Source organism: Peromyscus leucopus, chromosome 12 (assembly GCF_004664715.2).
Source record: "Peromyscus leucopus breed LL Stock chromosome 12, UCI_PerLeu_2.1, whole genome shotgun sequence".
Taxonomy (NCBI): Eukaryota; Metazoa; Chordata; class Mammalia; order Rodentia; family Cricetidae; genus Peromyscus; species Peromyscus leucopus.
In genome coordinates, this window is record NC_051073.1 from 19,221,235 (window position 1) to 19,243,495 (window position 22,261).

The 22,261-nt window shown below is 35.2% G+C and overlaps 1 protein-coding gene across 1 annotated transcript in view; it reads left to right on the top strand.

Annotated features, from left to right (window-relative positions):
• Positions 1-22,261, top strand: part of Tmprss15 (transmembrane serine protease 15) — a 108,522-nt gene that overhangs the window by 21,861 nt on the left and 64,400 nt on the right. Inside the window, exons 8-12 of the mRNA XM_028882121.2 lie at positions 6,474-6,605; positions 10,316-10,424; positions 13,016-13,122; positions 18,049-18,189; positions 18,813-18,962. Of these exons, the coding sequence (XP_028737954.1) occupies positions 6,474-6,605; positions 10,316-10,424; positions 13,016-13,122; positions 18,049-18,189; positions 18,813-18,962 (639 nt within the window). The remainder of the gene's footprint in view (positions 1-6,473; positions 6,606-10,315; positions 10,425-13,015; positions 13,123-18,048; positions 18,190-18,812; positions 18,963-22,261) is intronic.

Genomic DNA, 22,261 nt, shown 5'->3' on the forward strand with positions numbered 1-22,261 from the left:
TGTCTTCTCTTATGCATACGTGTATATTATTCTGATAAACTTACCTTTGCATTTTAGAAACAACCTTATGATATTCAAATGACCTATCCAAAGTTTAAGTGTTGTGATTTCTTATGTTTTGGGTCAATTATTAAATATAAGTCACTAATAAGTAAGCTGTGTGACTCAAAAGCAATGTGTAATGACAACTTTTTAGTGACTTATGGATGAGTAGTGTATATAGCATGGATGCACTGGAAAAGGGTGACTCATGTCCCAGGTAACATGGAGTGGCAAGGCAAATGATTGTATCATGCTGTTATGAAGGACATGGAATTCTACTATTATAGTACTTTCTCAGTTCTTCTTTTATCTCACTAAATTTCATATCTCAGATTACAGTCATAGCAGAACAATATTTCTGAAACTATAAATAGTCCCTCTTAGTTAGAATTGATAATTCTTATACAATGTGTACTGGTGCAATGTTTGAAATGCAAATTAAAACATGATTCATTAATTAAAATGATTCATCACCACCAATAATAACAACCCCAGAGCCCATGGAAAGTTCATAACAGTGTGGCCGTACCCACAGTTATGTTTAGGCACAGCCACAGAGCAGCCCTACATATGGTCATGTAGCCCACATTCATTTTTGCAATATGAAGAACACTAAAAGTTCCAAAACCCACATTCTTACACATTCAACTTCCATTAATAATAATAATTTACTTTGAAAAAAGTCATTTGATAATTTAATTTCATTCATCTAAGCTGAAAAGGTAGCTAAAATGTTTCAAGACATTCATCCAGAAACCTTAAAATAAGCAACAAGCCTGTAAATTAGTGTCCCGTTTCCCATTCGTCAAGTTTACAGACTCATTACATGATTCATCTAACTGAGTTACTGAGATCCATTTAGAGGCATAAAATATTATAAGAGAAATCCATGAAATGACTCAGGGGTAGACAATAAACACTAGGAATATCACAACAAAAAGGAAGCCATGAACGTTTTCTCCTGAACTATGTTGAAGAAACAGTCAAACAATAGTGAAACCTAGCTGAGTGTATGCCCAGTGCCTTCAGTCCGAAGGAAAAAGAGGGCAAAGAAAACAAATCCAAATACCCCATCATTTGAGTTACAAGAATATGGTCAATGTAAACTTGGGCTTATCTTTCTTATTAAAAATAAGCAAGTGATAGTCAAAATAAAGGTGAAGAAGTATTATAAACATTGAGGTGTATCTTGTGCTGAACTTGCCAAGCATGCACTAAGCTCTAATTTATAATTCTTAGTATCACATAAAAAAGTTGTATAAAAGTATTCATTCTTTTAAGTCATGTTTCTATATTTCACTCACTAAGACTATATGACACTTTAAGTCCCTGAAAAAAGAAATTATGTCATCTCCCATGCTCATGGATAGGCAGGGTTAACATGGCAATAAAGCAATATACAGATTCAATGCAATCCCCATCAAATACCAACACAATTCTTCACAGACTGGAAAGACTCAACTTCATATATAGCTTGTACCAACTTCTGGAGGGCTCTACTATAGAGCTACAGTATAAAAACAGTTGGTATTGGCATATGTCAATGGAATCGAATTGAAGAGATGGACTTGTACAATGAAAAAAGAAAGCAAACATAACTGGATATCAACAGGCTGCAAATAGATCATAATTTAAGTCAAGTGGATCAAAGAATCCAGCTACTCTAAACTGCCTTGAACGCATTGGCATAGGAGTTCCTGAATATTTCTTGTAATGACAAAGTAGACTAAAAATAAAAAGAGAAGAGATCCATATACCATTTCACAGTGGACAGCCCAGCAACTCACACAGAGGAGGTCAGAACCAATTAGGTAACTTCACCCTATTTCTAATGATTTACATAAAAATAGTAACAATTATAATAGCAGCAGCTGCATATTATTATAAAAGAAAGAGTTTTTTTCCCAATACTAGATTTCAAATATGATTTCAAATTGGTGGTGCTCATTTATATCCAGCAACTTGTGCAATAGCAAAACATTATTTTTGACTATTTCCTTTCACAGAATTGCTTTAATCAATTCATAAGGAATTATTGAAAGATAACTAGGTAGTAAAACATCATATTCTCCTTTGCATTAAGTTCATGTAGCACATGAGTCCTGAATCATACCTCATTTATTCCTCTCATACAGCAAGACACTATAGATTTATAGGGAGGAACAAGGCAATTAAACTTGAAAACTGCAGTTTCCAAGCAGTAATTTATTATGAATATGTCTTTCAGGGATGTTAAGTTTATTCCCATTTTTATATGCCTTGAAGACAGAGTTTGAGAAAAATCAACAAACACATGCATCATATACTCGGCATTAGTACTATAATAAATTCTGCCAAAGAGAATTTTTATACAATAACAGGTAAAAAGTCCATGTGGGTTATGTTCTTTTGTTCAGCTGCCTTTGTTGCCAATTACTGTAAAGTTTTACTAACCAATTTGGAGCACTAGAAGGGAGCGACAGGAGCTGAGGCCACATTACACAGATTGATTTCTTGGCCGCTGCAGTATGCCTGGAGGGGCTCTTTGGGGGGCACTTGCTCGTGTGCTTGAAGACTTCCTACACAGTAGTCCTTTTTTGCTGATGGAGCAGACAATGATTTCAGAAACATGAAAGTTTCAATACTGTGGGTTTTCTCTATTTCACACAAAATGCAACATCTTGCCACTAATCCACCGTGTGGTCGAAGTTGGGATTAAAGAGGAGAAAAAAAGTAATGCGCAGTTTTTGTGAAGGACATGATGGTGGGCCAAAAGCATCTAGGAAGAATTGTGCCCTTGATTGAACTGTTCAAGCCAGGGCTGTAGAGATTTTATCCATTAACAAGTATATTGTGGTCTTCATTGGAGGAAAGACTGTTTTCCTACTTCGAAGCCTTCTTCACTCTTTTGTGACATGCCCCCAGTTTCATCACAACTAGATAAATTAGACCTTTCTCTGTATCTTATTTCTATGTCCTTCTGTCATATCAGCAAATATATTCCATACTTGTCTATTTTGGTTACTGCCAAAATAATTTAAATATTATCTAATTTAAATATGAATTCTCTTGTGAAGATGGATTCAACCTCTGCCTACTTCCCAGTGATTTCAATTGCGATCTTAGTGCCTCATTAAAACTAATTGGCATGCAGCTTGGCAGGTGGAGTGCCTACCTACTGCTTACCCTAGGGAGTTACTTTTCGCTGCATCATAACCTGGGTGTGGTTGTATACACCTACAATCCCTACACTATCAAAATGGAAGCAGGATGCTCAGAAAGTCAGTCACCTTCAGCTACATAGGGAGTTTAAGACCAACCTCAGACCACCGCCCCCCTAAAAAAAAAAAAAAAAAAAAAAAAAAAAAAAAAAAAAAAAAAAAAAAAACTACAAAAATGATTGATGAACTATTTTCTTACATCAAGTTCTGTGAGAACAGAGGCTATGCAGTACCATAAACATTTTTTCTCCTTTTATCTTTTATCTCCACCCTGTAGATTGTCACGACATAAGTAGCCATAAAAACTGGTGGATTAATGATCCCTGCAAGGGTTGTCTTAGTAGGAGTTCCTAGAGCTGTGATAAAACACCAATTCCAAAAGCAACTTGGAAGGGAAAAGGGTTATTTCAGCTAACAGTTCCACGTCACAGTCCATCACTGAGGCAAGTCAAGGCCCAAATTCAAACAGAACAGAAACCTGGAGTCAGGAGCTGATGCAGAAGCCATGGGGAAGTGTTGCTTAGTGGCTTGCTCCCCAAGACTTGCTCAGTCTTCTTTTTTGTATAACCCAGGACCCCCCACAGTGAGTTGGGCCCACTAATTAATAGAATGCACCACAGACTTGTTCACAGGCCCATCTGCTTGGGATATTATGTTTTCAAATGACGCCAGACTGAGTGAAGTTGACATAAAACCACTGAGCACAGGACTCAAAGGGTCGCAAGCACCCTCTCTTCCCTCTCTTGCCAGTGTGGGTTTGAAGGTTAACAGACAATAGAGAAGCATGTAGAGCTTCAGGAAGCAAAGATCCATGACAGCCCAAGCTACTTATCTTCCCAAATTTAGTCTTCCAAACACTAAATAAGTAGATTCTTATGAGCCTCTGGCAAAATAACATAGATATGTAAGGAAATGCTTTTTTATCCCACCTGTTTATTTACCAAGAGTTTCTGACATGTTATCAAATATTGTGCCTTTTGTGAATTGGTACACAATAATTAAATGACTTGCTTGATAAATAGTTCTTATATTTTAAGTATAATGTGCATTTGTATTTAATAAAAATATTTTATTTCTATTTTATTTTATTAAATGGGATTTTTCTGCCATTTAAAATAACTCCAATCTTAATGCTATTTTTAGATATAACTTTTCCATTAGTCTCCCAATGGTTTATGTTCATTTTAATCAGAACCAGTTTTTTTAAAAGTCTAATTTAGTTATTTATATGTTCATCAACCCTGACTATAAATGTCCTCAAACAAGATTTAGCTTGGTGGATACGTGATACAAATATTTGATTTTCCCTATTGATTTCATAGAGAGCATATGAAATTTCTGAAGTCATTTTGCTTGTTATAGTTTTAAGCCCCAGCAGATGGCAGTACAGTGTTTCCATTCATGCTAAAAACGCCAGTGAACAGGCCCACTCACTAGGAACAGCACTCCTAGAACTCAGTGGGAGGAAAGGAAAAGATGTGAAGTTGGGAAGGAGACATGGTGGAGGAGTCTGGAATGAGTTGGAGGGGAATTAGAGGTACAAATGATCAAAATACACTATACACATATATGATATTTTCAAAGAATAAAAAGTACAAGTGTTTTTTTAAAGTTAGAAATAATAACAAAACAAATGTTATAGTGTTAAGTTTTCAAAAACCCTTAAATCATCATTGATATTCTAATCACAAACAAAAACATTCAAACTTACACATTGCTCTGAAAAACAAGATACATATTATCTTGTAGACCAATAAGAATATATCATATTCTTATAATTTCAAAGTTAATTTCATCAAGTATATGTGTCTTAGTATGTCTCTGTGGTGGTTTAAAAAAAAATGACCCCAAAGGGAGTAGCACTATTAGGCGGTGGGAACTACATAGTAGGTGTAATCTTGTTGGAGGAAGTGTGTCACTGTGGAGGCGGGCTTCATATATGCTCAAGATACTGCCCAGTGTCTCAGTCTACTTCCTGTTGCCTGCATATCAACATGTAGCAGCTACCTCTCCAGCACCATATCTGCCTGCATGCCCCCATGTCCGGCCATGAGGACAATGGACTGAACCTATGAAACTGTAAGCTGCCGCTTCAATTAAATGTTTTCTTTCATAACAGTTGCCTTGGTCTCGGTGTCTATTCAGAGCAATAGAAACCCTACCTGAGACAGTCTCTCTATATCATATTCATGAAAGCAAGGCAGCTGAAGGATAAACAGGCTGAGAGCTACAAACTGAAAGCTCCTGGGCAGAAAGACTATGATCTAGCACTATAGATGGATGTGTTTGCATTGAAATCCCTAGGAATGGCTGTGACAAGATGCAAAGAATTATGGAGCAGAAATAACCAATAGGTATCTCCACTTTCATTACACAGTGAACTCGCAAGTATACATTTTATCTTAACTCAAAGTCATTTGTTTGATGACATTTTCCTTTGCAGACTGTATAGACTTTATTAACTCCACTGTGTTTTCAAATAATAAAGATATGAGTAAATGAATTATTAACTAGATGCTATAATAAACTTTCCAAGATAATGTCCCATCTAACACAACCTTGTTCAAGATATAAAATTAGGGACTTAGGTACTTCTCATTGCTGTGTTAAGACACCATTACCGAGGTAGTTTACAATGAAAGCATTCAATGGGGCTTATAGTATCAGAGGTTGGAGTCCATGATCATCCTGTTGGGGACCATGGCAGGTAGGCATGACACTGGGTTGTAACTGAGAACTTACATCTTGATCCCTAAATATGGGACAGAGAGAGCATCAGAGAATACTAACTGGGAATGATTTTTGAAATGTTAAAGCTAGCTTCCAGGACACACCCTCTCCAACATGGTCACACCTCCTAATCCTTCCCAAGGCGTTCCACCCACTGAAGACCAAGTATTCAAACATATGAACTTATGGTAGCCATTCTCACTCAAACCACCATAGGGATTTAAGTGACTAAACTATACATTTACAAAACTAGAATGAATGGCATCAACATTCACATTTAACATCAGTGAAGAAATATTTCTTTCTGTCAAAAATGCTTTGAATTTTTGTAAATGATTCATCAAGTGTAATAAATATTCCTTTTTACAAAGTGAACTCCATCAATCCACTATAAAGCTAAAGTGAAGGAAAACACACAAGAAATATTCAGCCATTGTTTATACCACACCAATTGGAAATTTACTGTTCAAGATACTTACAATCTGAATCTTTATTTTTTAGGCAATGTGCCAATAGAGTGCCAACCTGACTCACGGCCCTGTGCTATCACTGGGAATTGCATAGCAACTGATTTGTTTTGTGATGGAGAAGTGAATTGTCCAGACGGTTCAGATGAAGACACAGAACTATGTGGTAAGGCCACCCACCTTCCTTCACTCTTCTTCATCTTTTCTTCTCCATGACTGGACACACACACATACACACATGTACACATACACACACATGCACATGCACACACACTACACACAAATACATGTACACATACACATGCACACACACAATACACACAAGCACATGTATGCACACACATGCACGCCACACACACATGTGTATGCAAGTATACACTTATGTGTACACATATGCATGTATATACACATGCATAGACTTGTACATGCATATTTTAGTCTCATCTATCTGAAACTAGTGAAGTTATTTACTCCCATATCCATATGCAAAATTTAACACAAAATCTAATAAACATATTATTTTAAACATAATTGCATAATATTAAGTGTAACTAATTTTACACAATCCCATTTGAGAACTCTGTAAAGAATACTGTGACCAGTCACACATGATTCAGGGAGGGAATGATGTCACGTCTTTTCATCTCACGTTGTCTTAAGCTACCACGATTTGTAGGAATATGCACTAATAACATAATACCTTTTCCTGATATTTTCCCTCTTGTCCTGATATTCCTGATATTTCTCCTCTTGTCCCTACTTCATAGTATCAAATCAGTGAAAATCATCCACTTTTCCTCTTTGCTTTGCTTTTCCCCTTGCCATTCTACAGGTAGTAAAAACAGCTACGGGTAACAACTTAACAACAATGTTTTCTGAGGGTAAAAACGGTGTTTAATGAGTCTATTTTGTTATTTGTTCTGATTTTTCTCATTTTAATAACATTATTAATAAACATTTAAATAACACACACACACTACACCAAACAGTAATCCTGATAATCTAAATGGAATCTCTCTTTGATTTATAGTTCACTGCAGTTTGCTTCTATTTAGAAAAGCTTACAGAAAGAATCTTATCAAATAATGTAGTTTCATTGCAGCCTATCATCATGTAAGTGCAAATTCAGATTGTAAGCAATGAAAAGTACCATTAACTTAACTCTAACCTATAATTCATTTTTGAAAACTTAAAGGGAAGCCTGAATTAAGCCTATTTTTGGTGTGACCCATTATCACCTTTTGATTTATTTCTGCTTTTTTGAAGGAGAGTCTCTGACCTTGAGCTCACTATTATGATGCTTCTGTCTATGGCTCCTGAGTGCTAGGGTTGCAGATCAAGTGTGTGGTACTAGTCAACTTTATAGAGCTTATAAAGTTGATGGTGAACATAGCTCCCAGGGTGTTTTAAGGCTGCTAGTTCCTATCTGTTACCACTGTGTTCTCATATTCCTTGACATTGATTCAAGATGAAGTTTTGAACAAGGAACTAAATTAAGAAGATTACAGATCCATTAGGTCCATACTTCAGAAGACAGGTACTGTGTCTGTTTCACAGAAGCGTACCTGAAAGTAACTGCACCTGAGATTCTTCCACTTAGAAATCCAAATTCAAGTGTTCTTGGATAAATTTCAAGCATGCAGAGTTGAACTATATACTTCAAGTGCAGTTGGCATGTATTGGAAGTACAGGCTGTGGAATGTTTTTAATCTATTTTATGTGACTAAACTACTCAAAAAGGAAGATGGTGATTTGTGCACTGTGGTTTGTTTTTGTTGTTGTTATTTTTTCTGGGATTTTACAAAACCTTTTCTAAGAGAATATGATCCAAATGTGCCATCAAAAACAATAATCCATATCAAAATTAGACATATAGCTTTAAACCTATGTATTGATGACTAACAACTTTAAAGATAGGAAATGAACAACATTAGACAAATCAAATAATTTGAAAATATGTCTCACTTGTTGTTTGGCCTTTAACCTCATTGAGTTCCTCATTTTCAAAATAAGTTGATAACAATTCATATCAATAATTAATCATAAGACTACTAACATAATGATGATAAATTGTTTCCAAATAAATTTTAAAGTAATAAATTCTTTTTTCTGAGTTACAAGATGAGACTCAGCATTAAAATTAAATGTCTACTTTTACTTTAAACGCATGATGATCAGCATGATATTTTTTTCAGTAGATGGCGGCTTTATATTTATTAAACCTTAAGGTCATCCAGCTTTCATGGGACTCGAGTTTCTGTGTGCTTATTGTCTCCATTACTTTATATGTATTATAAAGTTAGTGTTGTATTTATTTCTGAAAAATAGTTTCAAGTCATTGTTTAGCCAAGGCAGCAGAAAAATCAATCAAGTGAACTCTCTTCAGGCAGCAGGTGTTTCAGAGCACAGGTGATCTTCTTCATTTTAATCAGTGGTGGTAGTGAACCCCCAAGGCCTAGCTATCCCTTCAGCATCAACTCCAATGTTTAGCAGCAGGACGCCACCTCAAAGCCCTCATGCATCAATCCATACTCAGAGAAAAAAATTATAAACTAATTTAAGAATTTTCTCTGTAAGACACTGACCTTTGATCTCTCTCTTATTTATTGATTTTACCCCAGCTGTGAGCTCTAATTCTAGTTTGTGTTGTTAATAAAGTCATATGAATGGTTGCTGCCCTACCGAGTTTCTGCATTTAGTCTTTGGTTATTTGGGTTTGCACAACTTATAGCTGACTACAGGTAAAGTAAGATTTCTTTAAACTGTGTTTCTCTTCTGATTAGAATTGTATCAGCAAGAAAGTTTGTGTCTTAGCTGACATATGTAGAGAAATGATGCTGACTCGGCTCCTAGGCCAAGATGCAGGGCCGTCCGAAAGTTGGCAAGTGTTCTTGTAGTTTGCACGCTCAAATGTATGTGTGCATGTGATACCTTTGGTTTGTCTGCATAGATCATGGTTAATTCTTATGTCCTGGAGAAGTCAATGCCTGAAGAAAGACCGAACTGATAAATATTGAGCCAACAGAGGGAGCCTGTGGTGGGCCCCAAGTGCATGCCATCAGGACTGCTTTGTGAATGTACGAAAGCTGTCTGAAGGCCAACAAAAAAAAAAAAAAAAAAAACTAGACCAACAAATGAATCATACCCTTTAGATTCTTTAGGCACAGTGATACAAAAATCCTAACCACTTAAGACAATGATGGTCCTCTGGAAGCAGTCACAGATACTTGCCTAGGTGTCAAGGATGCCAGCTTCCTGTCAGTCACCCTCTCTTACTTGGCTCTTTCATAAACTGTTCCCAGGCAAGGGGACATTTGGAAACAAACACAGTTTAGTTGCAGAATAACTGATTAAGCAACTCAGTCACATGACTACATATGACTCCATCTTCTGCAAGTGTACAAGTCTGAGGAAGCACAGAAAAGTTTTCTGCTCCTGAGGGCACTGCAACTGGGTCCAACAAACACAGAATAATCTCAATCCTTTGGAAAATTACGAATCTGGTTGTACAGCATAACACTGTGGACTCCCTTTCTCTTGAGACAGTCAGAAATAAATCTGGAGAAAAACTAAATTCCCCAGCATAGCAAATGGCTATTACAACTATTTAAAGTGCTCTGCTTTCTCCTCTTTTTATTTCATTCCTTTCTAATTTTTATGATGCTGCTTACATGGCCTGCATTAGTGTTTAAGAACCTTGCAAAAGATGGAAATTTATAATTCACTTTTGCTTGTTTAACGTACACTATCATGGGAATTGCAGATCAAAGCCTCCAAAGAAAGGGGCGTGTTGTGAATATTGTTTACAACCAAGAGACTTAATCCCTCCTATTCCATGACAGCTTATATCTAATATTATCTGACATATTCACACAGCCACAGCTTGTGATGGAAGGTTTTTGTTGACGGGAAATTCTGGGCCTTTCCAAGCTGATCGCTACCCAAAGACAGACGGGTCAGATGGTGTTTGCCGCTGGATCATCAGGTAAGAGACCACTGTTTATGTCCTGATCTTCAGTCTGAAAAAACCTCCAACATAATATTTCCCCTTTCTACAGTACGTTTAAATAAATATAGTTTTCAATAACCACCAACTTGTAGATTGTCTCAAAGTTCCTCTTTTGATCTTAACATTAAAAATTACTCTGTACCAAGAAAAGCTTTCCTTGGTGCAGTGAGAAGGGGCTTGGACCTGCCTAGGCTCAGTGTGCCGGGCTCTGCTGACTCCCCATGGGAAACCTTGATTTGGGGGGTGTGGGGTGGCTTGGGAGAGAGGGCTCAGGGGGAGGAGGTAGGATCTGTGGGTGGTATGTGGAGTCAGTAGAAAATTTCCTAATAAAGAAAAATGAAAAAAAAGATTAAATAAAAGAAAAAAGAAAAGCTTTGTATGAGAAAGAGCAGTAGTTTACTGGAATCTAAACTACCACCCCAAAACAAACTATAGGCATCATGATCAGTCTTAATCTAATCAGTCAATTAAATAATTTACCTTTTCTCTTTTTAAAACTAGTTACTATCTGCGCCCCCCCCCGCCCTCAAGGTTCAAAATAAACACATTGAGTTTTATACAAGTTTAGAGAGGAAAACACTTAATTTGCCAGTAAAATATTTGGGACACTGAGTTTTCCCACCCTTAAGTTGATAACTACATTTAACAGCTGACCAGTGTCCTATAATGTGGACAACAAAGATGGGTCTTGTGTTTCCACATCCAGCCTCTTCAGATTCAAGATGTGTGCATTCATAAACATAAACAAGTATCTCTCACTCCAAATTTCTATATGACATTGTTTAGGATCAAGGTCATTATAAAATACAATAATGAACGAAACAGGTTTAGCACATACCAAGTGGCCTACAGCAAGCTTAGTTAATATGCAAATATGCAAGGTGTGAATATTACATTTAAAAAGTTATCTATTTTCTTTAAAAAAAATATCCCAGGGAAACAAATATGCCTAATATTATAACAACACAGATTATAGTGTCCTATTAGTCTTATTTTCATAAGTGCTTCTATTTCTATAATATTACAATACATATTTGTATATAATATAGATATTAATATATTATAAATTATTGCCTTTGTTTCTGTAATTATAAGTTTAATTAAAATATAATTACATCATTCTGCTCTTTCCCCACTTATCACCTCTCAAATTGATGCCACTTTTCCTTAGATCATTGTGATATATATATGCAGAGAGATTCACAAATACCTAAATGTACTTGCTTAGTCCATTTTTATTATTTGTGTATATATGATTTCAGGGCAGACCACTTTGCATTGAGTAACCAATAAGGGCCTTAAACCTAGGAGAGGCTAATTCTCCATCTCTCAGATGTTTCTGTTGTCCTGTTTACATTAAGTGAATTGGCTTTTGTGATCCAGAAGATAGCAGGGAACCATATGGAATTGTTCTTCTCCTCTCTTTCCTAAGTTCTTCCTCAAAAAGGCAGAGGAGGTCGATGAGCAAAACGACTCTAAGGATGCTTCTCTGATGTTCATATGAATTATCGTCTCAAAGCTATGTCAGATAAAGAAGTCACTATTTTCTTGACTACACCGGGACTTCAACTAAAAGATGAGAAATAATTTTTTCATTTTCTGTCTTCTTGAGCATTGACTCTAGCTTCCCTGGTGGTTTTATGGGCAGGTTAACTCAACATTTCTCTGACTGCCCTAGAGGAATCAAAAACTAAATAAGCAGCCACTACCATCAGCCTTGCTCTCCACCTCTCGATCTGGCGGGGCTTCTTCTCTCCAACTTGATCTATCTGCCTATGTCATACTCCTGTGGACACAAAGCAAGTCTGGGCACAAATGTTCTGCCATATTTATTTAACTTACTCTCGTAGACTTATAAATTTATTGCCACAACATAGTAATTCCATCACACTGAAACTTTGCAGTGAATTCATCTTATTTCTTGCTATAAACTATCACTGTAAATTACACTGACATCATTCAATCCATGATCATATTATAGTGCATACAAATATTAGGGAATGTGAAGATGAGTCAACAAATCTGACTTGGAGTCAGAGACTTTCTGGTAAACAAGAAGCAAGTATGTGGCTAACATTCCGCTAATATTTTTAAGTTAGATAAATGGAAAGGGGAATGTGGAATATATATAGTGGGACATGTTCATTCAGCCATACGAAAGGAAGAGTTTCCTATTCATGATTGAAACTTGATGACTATTAAATGAAATAAGCTAACCATGCAAGATAAATGCCTCATAATTTTTTCATAATAACTTTCAGTTAAGTGAAGTACTTAAAATTGCTAAATTCATAGAAGAAAGTAAAATAATGTTGCTGGGGCCAGAGGAACAGAGCATTAGAGAGGTTTTGTTTTAGGAATACAGAGGGTCAATTGTGCTAGATGAGAAAGTCTTAAATATGTATGTTCTGGTAGTAGTTACAGGACTGTATTGTATTGTGTGGTTAAATTTGTAGAATGGCTTACCCCATATACTTTGTCACCGAATGGAAAATACAATCAAATTGTAGAATGGATTGAGATTTATCACAGCTTAAAGACTTTTGCCTTTTTTTCTTTTAATTTAGTGTAAATCAAGGACTTTCCATTAGAATCAGCTTTGGATCTTTTATTTCACATTACACAGATGTGCTAAACATTTATGAAGGCATAGGACCCAGCAAAATTTTAAGAGGTAAGTTAAAACAAACATATAGTTGGTTATAACAATGAAAATGAATGAGAACCCTTAAGAATGGTAACATTCCTATTTGAATTTTGATTAGAATATTAAGTTAACATTTAAGTCACTAAAATAAAAATGGTTGTCACTGTCAAAAATAGGAAATGGGTGCTGTGTGTGCCTTTTTGCTGTAAAACTAATGTTTTTTAAAATCGTGTGAATTTTTTTTAAATTAGGTGTCATTCATTGTTTAAATGTTGACCTCATTTATTAAAATCAAATAGCCCTTAAGATTTCATTCTCTTTATTCATAACACTACATAGAACAGTTTGTCGTTAGTGCATAGATACTGATGGAGTGGAGAAAAGGCAAGGAATAGACTGGTGGTCCACACCATATGCATGAACGTCATTCCAACTGGCCTAAATTGCACAGCCTGATTATCACATAGAATGAAATTAGAGGAAAAATGTTGTTGGAGGGCTTCTCTCCAGGTTCCCCGAGCCCCACAGTCCCACAATCCACTCATAAAATAATCACTCAGACGCTTATATCACTTATAAACTGTATGGCCATGGCAGGCTTCTTGTTAACTATTCTTTTATCTTAAATTAACCCATTTTTATAAATCTATACCTTGCCACGTGGCTGGTGGCTTACCAGAGGCTTTACATGTTGCTTGTCTTGGCGGTGACTGCAGTGTCTCCCCCCTCAGCCTTCCGCTTCCCAGAATTCTCCTCTCTCCTTGTCCCACCTACTTCTTGTCTGGCAACCTACTTCCTGCCTGGTCACTGGCCATCAGTGTTTTATTTATATAGAGCAATATCCACAGCAGAAAAATTCCAGAGGAGCTTAAATAGAAAACAGAACAGAGTAATCAGCTTTCCTCATAATGTGACAAAACAGTCCAGGAAGATCAGTTTTAAGTAAGTCCTGATATTAAAAATTAGTGATTTCAGCTTGGAATTGTATAAATGATGAAAAATGATTCTGATCTAGTTAAAAGGTTTTGATTGATTTATTAATGATAAATATTTAAGCATATCCCAAAGATACAGACCTTTAGTGCATGTTGTTGACCTAATATTGTACTGGAAAATCTGTGTAAACTCTCTGATTTAATATTATTAATATGATTGCAAAATACATATTATAGAAGAGTGAAGTGAGATAAAGGGGAACATGTTAAGTTCAGAGAGAGAATATTACAGGCAGAAGTCAACCCAAAATGTTCTACCTTTAAATACCGTGGAGTTATGTACTGTGTTCTAGCAGTCCAAGTGAAACATTGTAATGAGGATGCCTACAACACATAAGATCATGTGTTCACATTCACTTAAACAAACAGAACAGTCAACTGACAATCTGTTTCTGTAGCTTAAAACTGCCGTTCCCTAAAATAAATATTGCCATAACTCAGATGGTTAAATATTATGGCTCAACTGGATATCACCAAATCTAATACATCATAAGTAGATGCTAGCTAGAATCTTCCCTGAAAATGTATAAGCCAGTTTCATTCATCTCAATAAATGCCCCCCAATTCATATAAAGTATAATAAAATATATTATACGGATGATAAAATCTAACTTTCCTACAGATAGTTGTAAATGTTTTATGTTCCATTACTCTTAAAATACCTAGTTCTTTAAAATGTATTTTTGTGTATTTAACTTTGTAGTTAAACATTAAGCAAACATTGAGATAATTAGGCATGTGAATGTCATAATACAAAAGGAATTGTCACAATGTTATATGAAGCTAATATTCACAAAGAGAATGAGTTTATGAAAGTTCATTTAAATTATAACAGTCACTTAAAGATTCTACACAAAATGTTTCAAATTAAAAATATAAAATATTCATTTTAACAAGAAAAAATGAGAAAAGTCATTTAAAATCAAAACACTCTTAAATAATGACAATGATTTCTCTAATATTTAGCCTGTGAATTGAATTATAAAAACACGGGATTTCTTTATTTAAACTTAAACTAACATGTTTATATTCTTACACTATGATAATATATTGTATGATCATGGATGCCAGAAGAATTTGCAATAACTTTATATTTATTTTTATTGAAAGGCAGCTAATAACTAATTTACAAGCACATGTTTTCAAAACTGCTTTTTATATATTCCTTTGTTTGAGAGATGTTTACTGGATAGTCATCACTGAATTCTAATTCAGTATATAAAGACCCAACACAGTTTTTATTTCATCATAATGGGAAATGTATATATTTCTTACTTAAATCTGGGGAAATTATCTAAAGAAATTATAAGGAAAGAAAATTACCCAGTGTCCCAAAAATAGTTGTTATATACTTTATTAAGATAGTCAAAATAGGTAAATTCCAGAAGTATTTGACACTAATTTTTAGATAATACTTCTAAATAGATTGCCAAGAAGTTAGGTCAAAATCGTGTTCTTTAGGTTCTAGTCATGAAGACATGATCTTAATTCAGTGGTCTTAATAAACAGCCATGTTGGGAATTAAAGGGATGGACTGTGAGCAGTGGGCTCTTTTCCACTAGTGCCTAAAATAATCAGCAATTTTTTGAGGTGCAAGCGTGAGTCTAGAGCTTTGTTACCTGCTGGGTAAAGGCCTCTGTTTGAACTACATCCTCAGTTCTGTTGTCTTTAGCTTTGAAACATGGTCTCACAAAGTTTCCTGGGATGGTTTTATTCACCTGTGTCACCCGAATGCCTTCAAATTGCAATCTTCTTGCCTTACTCACCCAAGTAGCTGGGTATCTGGGACAATAGTTCTGTTTCACCAGACTTTGCCAGAAATGTTTTGTCTCCTTAAAAACATATGATAGCAATATCCTTAGAAAATACAAAATTAAAAAAATGCATGCAAATATATTCAAAATAAAGCAGCTTTGATGAGATTTATGCTTTCATTGACACACTTTTTCTACACTCAAAAGTACCCATTCACTCATTTTTCTGGGAAATGATAATTTGTATGAAAAAGTTTGTTGCTAATTTAAGGAATTGCCTCAGTCCACAACTAACAAAAATCACCTCATCAGACTGTCTACAAAAATTAAGACTGCTTTCTTGATTATTTCCATCACATTTTCACCATAGCAATACATTCCACAGTTATTTTCTTACATTAACTACAATGTCTGGATTTTTCTAATGAGGCATCTAGTTGCTTCTCCATGTCATCAGCACATGGCCCCATACTGAATTCACAGTTGGCAATCAAGGGTACATGTTGGGCATATTTGGAGTCCTCTACATCATAAGCTGATGCTCTAATAATGCCAGCATTTTTCTTTCTAAATAAAAGATAGTAAATATCTTTTACAACATCTGTTGAAACCTAATCTATGTAATATCTGCTATTTCTATCTTTTGGACTCTTTCTAAGCACCTTGCATTTTTATCATGTTTCTCTGCTCTCTTCTTTCCCTTACATTACCCACCAGAGTTACTGCTGTTAGAAAACAAGTGATCATTTGATCAATGATAGTTATGCAATCTTACGTAAGTTAAAATCCATATAAGTGTAAATTTAGAAAAAGATGTTGCTGAAAATTATACTATTGATTATAATGTAATATTAGAGAAAATCCAGCTTTTAATATTATAAGGTAAATGCTTTCTTTCCATAAATATTTGTATAGTTTAGGAATATTCAACTACTCCATTTATTTATATTTTAATACATGTGCTCAGTCATCAACTAAAATGTGCTTCTGATCTGTCCATGTGACAGAGGCACACAAAAAAATAAATCATAACCTTTGCTTTTGGGGGTCTTAAAATTCTAACTGCTGAGGTAAGGAAATAATATCACCCACTGAGTGTTTGCTAGGTGCTAACCACCGTTCCATGTAGAAATCACATATTTATCCCTTAGAAGAAGTTTGCACAGAAAGCAGGTGCACTACATCAGAGTAGAGGGGGACAAAAAGATACAGTGTGAGTCGTAAATTCAACAGTGTCTCCAGAGCCCAGATCTTAACAATTCAGCCCTCTTGTACCCTCTTTGGTGCATAGCATACCATCTGGCACAGTGGTTCTGATTCCATTTGGGGTCAAAAGAGTTTTTCAATATAATTAATGCTTCATGAAATCTCTACACTTTTTTCCAGAGATGTCTGTATACCAAAAGCAGATAAATGAGCTTCATGAACTAAAGTCTTGAACTATCTAACCTGATGCTTACCATTAGCAAATGTGGGATCTAACACACAGTCAAGGATGCTGTTATGTGCCCACCCTCATGTGATGCCCCCAGAAGCCAGTGTGTATAAGAATTTTAATGTACAGGAAATGAACGTGGTGGTGGGAATGAGGCAGATAAGCTTAAGGCAAAGCTTCTACAGTATTCATATCTCTTAAGTGATTGCCCGAGATTTTCAATATGAGAATAATGCTGGTTAAGAGTTACATACACTGCTAGGTCACATAGCCAACATAAGTCTTAATTCTTATTCTCCTAAATATGATATTACTGCCTTTGGTGATGGACATGGTAAGTTATACATTGTTGTAAAACCATTTCGTGTAATGATAACTTTATAAATTATATGATTTCAATTAATACTACAAGCATATCAGTGCTTGAGAATCAAAAGTGGAAAGATACTCTGTAGGTGGCAGAGTTAAGGCAGAACAATAATACAACCAATATCAAGTCCATAGGAGCAATTCTTACATTACCTATTATTGTTTGGAGTTTCTCCTACTATATGGATAGGCAGACCAAAACCATGCACATTTTACTGCCATGTGATGCCCCTGTGCTAGCTCTCATTACTGTGGTATGGGACACACATTTACCTTTAGCCCTATAACTTCTCAGCTTGTGGCTTTTAGAGGAACATACTTGGTAAAGTAATTCATCTTTTCCCTTTGTGGGTAGATACAGAATATGATTATAATCATTTGTCAATATTTTATTTCACAGCCTCTTTTGTGGAAACTAATCCTGGAACAATTCAAATTTTCTCCAACCTAGTTACTGTCACCTTTTTGATAAAATCTGATAAAACTGATTACGTTGGCTTTAACGGCACCTATGACACCTTTAACAGCAATGACCTTAGCAGTAAGTACTTTCTACTGGTCAGTCTTTGACTCTCCAGACACTCTAGTGTTTTTAACATCAGCAGGACCTAAATTTTTGACTATGTGAGTTCCTTCCTAGCTCTTAACTAATTCTCTCTTTAGGTAATAGTTAGAAACAAATACTATATTAAAAGTAGTTTATATTCTTCACAGGAATCAGATGACCAGCTTTAGTAAATCACAAGTCAATCTAACAATTAAATTAGTTTTTTTATATTCAGTCAACATTACAAGCAAAAGTAGATTAGTATAAACTAATTCTGAAAAAAATTCAACATGAAGTTGACTTGATTAAAGTACTGAATTTAATTATAAGGGAAGAGAAGCAGATGGGGTACAGTATATGTGGGTAAATAGTGGAATCAATATGGAAAAAAGAAGCAATGTAAGTTTGTTAAAGCCCAATACTGTAAGAAACACAATAATTTGTCATCGTGAAACAAATATGTATTTTAACTTAAATAAAATAAAAATTTAAAATAAATAAAACTAATCACAGTTAAGATTAATAAAAAAAGAATAGTTTGATGCACAGGAGCAAGCAATTAAAAAACTATAAATTTGGATTATTTTCCATATAATTCAGGTTTTTTAAATTCACAGATTATGAGAAAATCAATTGTGCTTTTGATGATGGCTTTTGCTTTTGGATCCAAGATCTCGATGACAATAATGAGTGGGAAAGACTTCAGGGGTCACAGTTACCTCCCTTCCCTGGACCAGATTTTGACCACACATTTGGAAATGGTTCAGGTATGATTTACATTTATTCATAAAGCAAAACAAAAAAAAGCATGCACTGTTACTTCACTTGAATGAAAGTGAATTTTTTCATTAAGTGAAAAAAATTATATTTTTCTGTTATTAACTAATAATTATATTTGAAAAAATGGTAATCAAATATCTAACTGTAAGTTTTTATAACATGTATTATTTTACCCCTTCACCCAGATATGATAATAAAAGCAAAGGTCATTAGAGATAACTTGTGACCGTATCTTTGAAATGATTCAATAGTCAGTGGACTTGTGTAAGATAATCGACCTATCTGACCATTAGTCTGTTTTGCCTTAATTTCATTTTTCAATCATTCATTGTGAACACACAGAAATATAATGTAGTTTTGTGTATTGGTCCATCACTCATAGTCTGGCTGAACTTGTTCATTGGTTCAAGTCATATTGTTCTTAAAAACACCTTAGACTTTGTGAGTGTGCAGATCCCAGCAGAACAGATAGAGATATTCTTCTGGTCGCCATAGAGAAGAGGGAGTTGAGAGCACAGACTGTAAAGGAAAGCCGTGCTGTGTAAAGGCATCTTCCTGTGAATGAGATGCTAGATTCCATGTAGAAACACTAACATTGAAGACAATATTATTTGACTAAGTAGCAAAGTATGGGGAAGATAGGGAGACGTCATTATTCTGGGATGATACTAGTGAGATACTATAAGTAACACGTGTAAAACTAATAAACTCAGGGAATAAAGGTTACAAATTTAGTAAGATGTGTACTGTAAATGTTTTTTTTTTTTTTTTTTTTTTTTTTTTTTTTTTTTTTAATTTTCTGTGTATTTGCTTTCTAATCACTGGTAGCCAGGTGTCGAACTACAAAGATGTGCTCTGTGAGTGTGGATTAAGGTGCGCACAGTGCGTGTACTGTAAATGTTAAGGGGAAAAAATCACGTCAGACATTGTGTGTTTGTATGTGTTTATGTGCGCATGTATATGCATGTAGTGTAATGTGTGCATGTATGTATGTGTATTTGTGTGTATGTAAATGTATGTATGTGTACATATGTGTATGTGTATATATATGTAATTGTACATGTGTATATGTGCTTCTGTGTGTATATATGTGTGTATGTAAATGTATGTATTGTACATGTGTGTATGTGTATATATGTAATTGTACATGTGTATATGTGCTTCTGTGTGTATATATATGTGTGTATGTAAATTTATGTATGTGTACATGTGTGTATGTGTATATATATGTTTGTGTACATGTGTATATGTGTTTCTGTGTGTATATATATGTGTGTATGTAAATGTATGTATGTGTATATATGTATATATGTGTTTATGTGCATATATACGTGTATGTGTATGTGTATATATGTGTGTGTCTGTATATGTGTGTGTGTGTATGTGTATGCATATAGAGAAACAAATCCATTCTTCAAATTGACCTGTCAGTGTCACTGATAAAATCACAATACCAAGAAGCTCACACCAACACTGCCGTACTCAGGGGCTGAGGATTCATCTCACACATCACAGTCTGCACACAGTTGTGAGACCTCTGAGTGAGCCTTTCTTTTCATCAAACACTGCATCATGACTTACCGCTTTCCTTTGCCATGGCATTCCTTTCAGGGATGAGAACCTAGTCATATTTATTTTGATCTAACCAGCATTTTGAATGTAAGAATAAATGTAAATTTTTTTAAAGACAGAGGCCTATTTAACTCTGGTTCTTTGAACAGAAACATCCCAGTCATAGGAAAAAAATGCTTATTTCCCTCTTAATTAGATTAAGGATTAGATTTAAAGATTTTATTAGCATGACTATATTTAATGTATTTCCACACAGGTTCCCAAAAACACCCTTTTATTTTTTCTTTTATTCATTTTTTGAGCCCCTAAGCCATAAGTGAGATATTCATAACACATCGGTGGATTAAAAATAAAAACATATTTTCTGGTTTTATAGATGATGTATTCTATGAATTTTTTTTTAAAAAATAAGCAGTTTACATGAAGAGTAATTTTAGTACATTAAATGTGTATGAAGAACCTGGGAAAATATAAAGCTTTGAAAGCAGAAATGAGAAAGAAAGTACTAATTAATCTAAGGCAACCACTTTAGATGTCATTGAAGAAGTGACATGAATGAAACTTCTAAAGGATCACAAGAGCCAGCCACACCTGTGCTAGACAGAGGGAACAAAGAGAGCTGGGAGAACAGAAGAGAATGTTGACCTCTTTGAGGAAAAGCCATTGTGCCGACCAGGCTGGGATGCAGTAGAAAGGACAGTGAGGAATATCTGACCTTGGCTCATCTAGGGTGCTTGATGGATGTTGAGGATAAGGAGGAACTGCTTAAGGTCCAGCACAGAGAATTGTTAGGGCACATGCTAACCAACAGGACCAGCACAGCTTGTGGAAGTTCAAGACAATGAGAGAGACACCAGTGCCAGGCTGCCCACTGACCCAGAGAAGGGGTCACGGGACCAGAATCAGAGAGCAGATGTAGCGAGAAGTTAGATTCTGAAAGTAATTTAAAAGGAATAATAGTTGTAATGAGTTACTATTAGTTACTAATAACTAAATAGCTATCAATTGAAAATTAAACATTATGTATCATTATAGACATATGCATGCAAATGTGCTCTGCACATATGACTGCTTCCAAAAGACCAAAAATATTTAATATTGAAAATAATGACATATCAGTGATCCTAGATAATTAGCCTGGAATAAATTGTTTCCAAGAGCCTGATCCCGCATGGTTACACTACTAACTCACCCAATGAAAACTAATGCTTTGTAGTTGAAGTTTTCTCCAGTCCTGACCAGCCCTATGGACCCCACAGCTGCTTATAAAATAATCACTCAGAAGCTTACATTAATTATAACTGCATGGTAATTAGCTTAGACCTACCACTGGCTAACTCTTACATTTAAACTCAGCCTATTTCTATTAATCTATATGTTGCCACGTGTTCCGTGGCTTTACCCATGTGCCATTACATGCTGCTCCCTAGACAGCGAGCTGGTATCTACTGACTCAGCCTTCCCCTTCCCAGAATTCTCCTTCTCTGTTTATCCCGCCTATAATTCCTGTTTGCCTACTGGCCAATCAGCATTTTATTCATCAACCAATCAGAGAAACACATTCACAGCATACAGAAAGACCATCCCACAGCACCTCCCCTTTTCTGTCTAATCAAAAAGGAAGGGTTTAACTTTAACATAGTAAAATTACATGCCTTTAGTTTAATAATCACTTTAGCCCTATAAAGACATCCTGAAATACCCAAAGAACAGG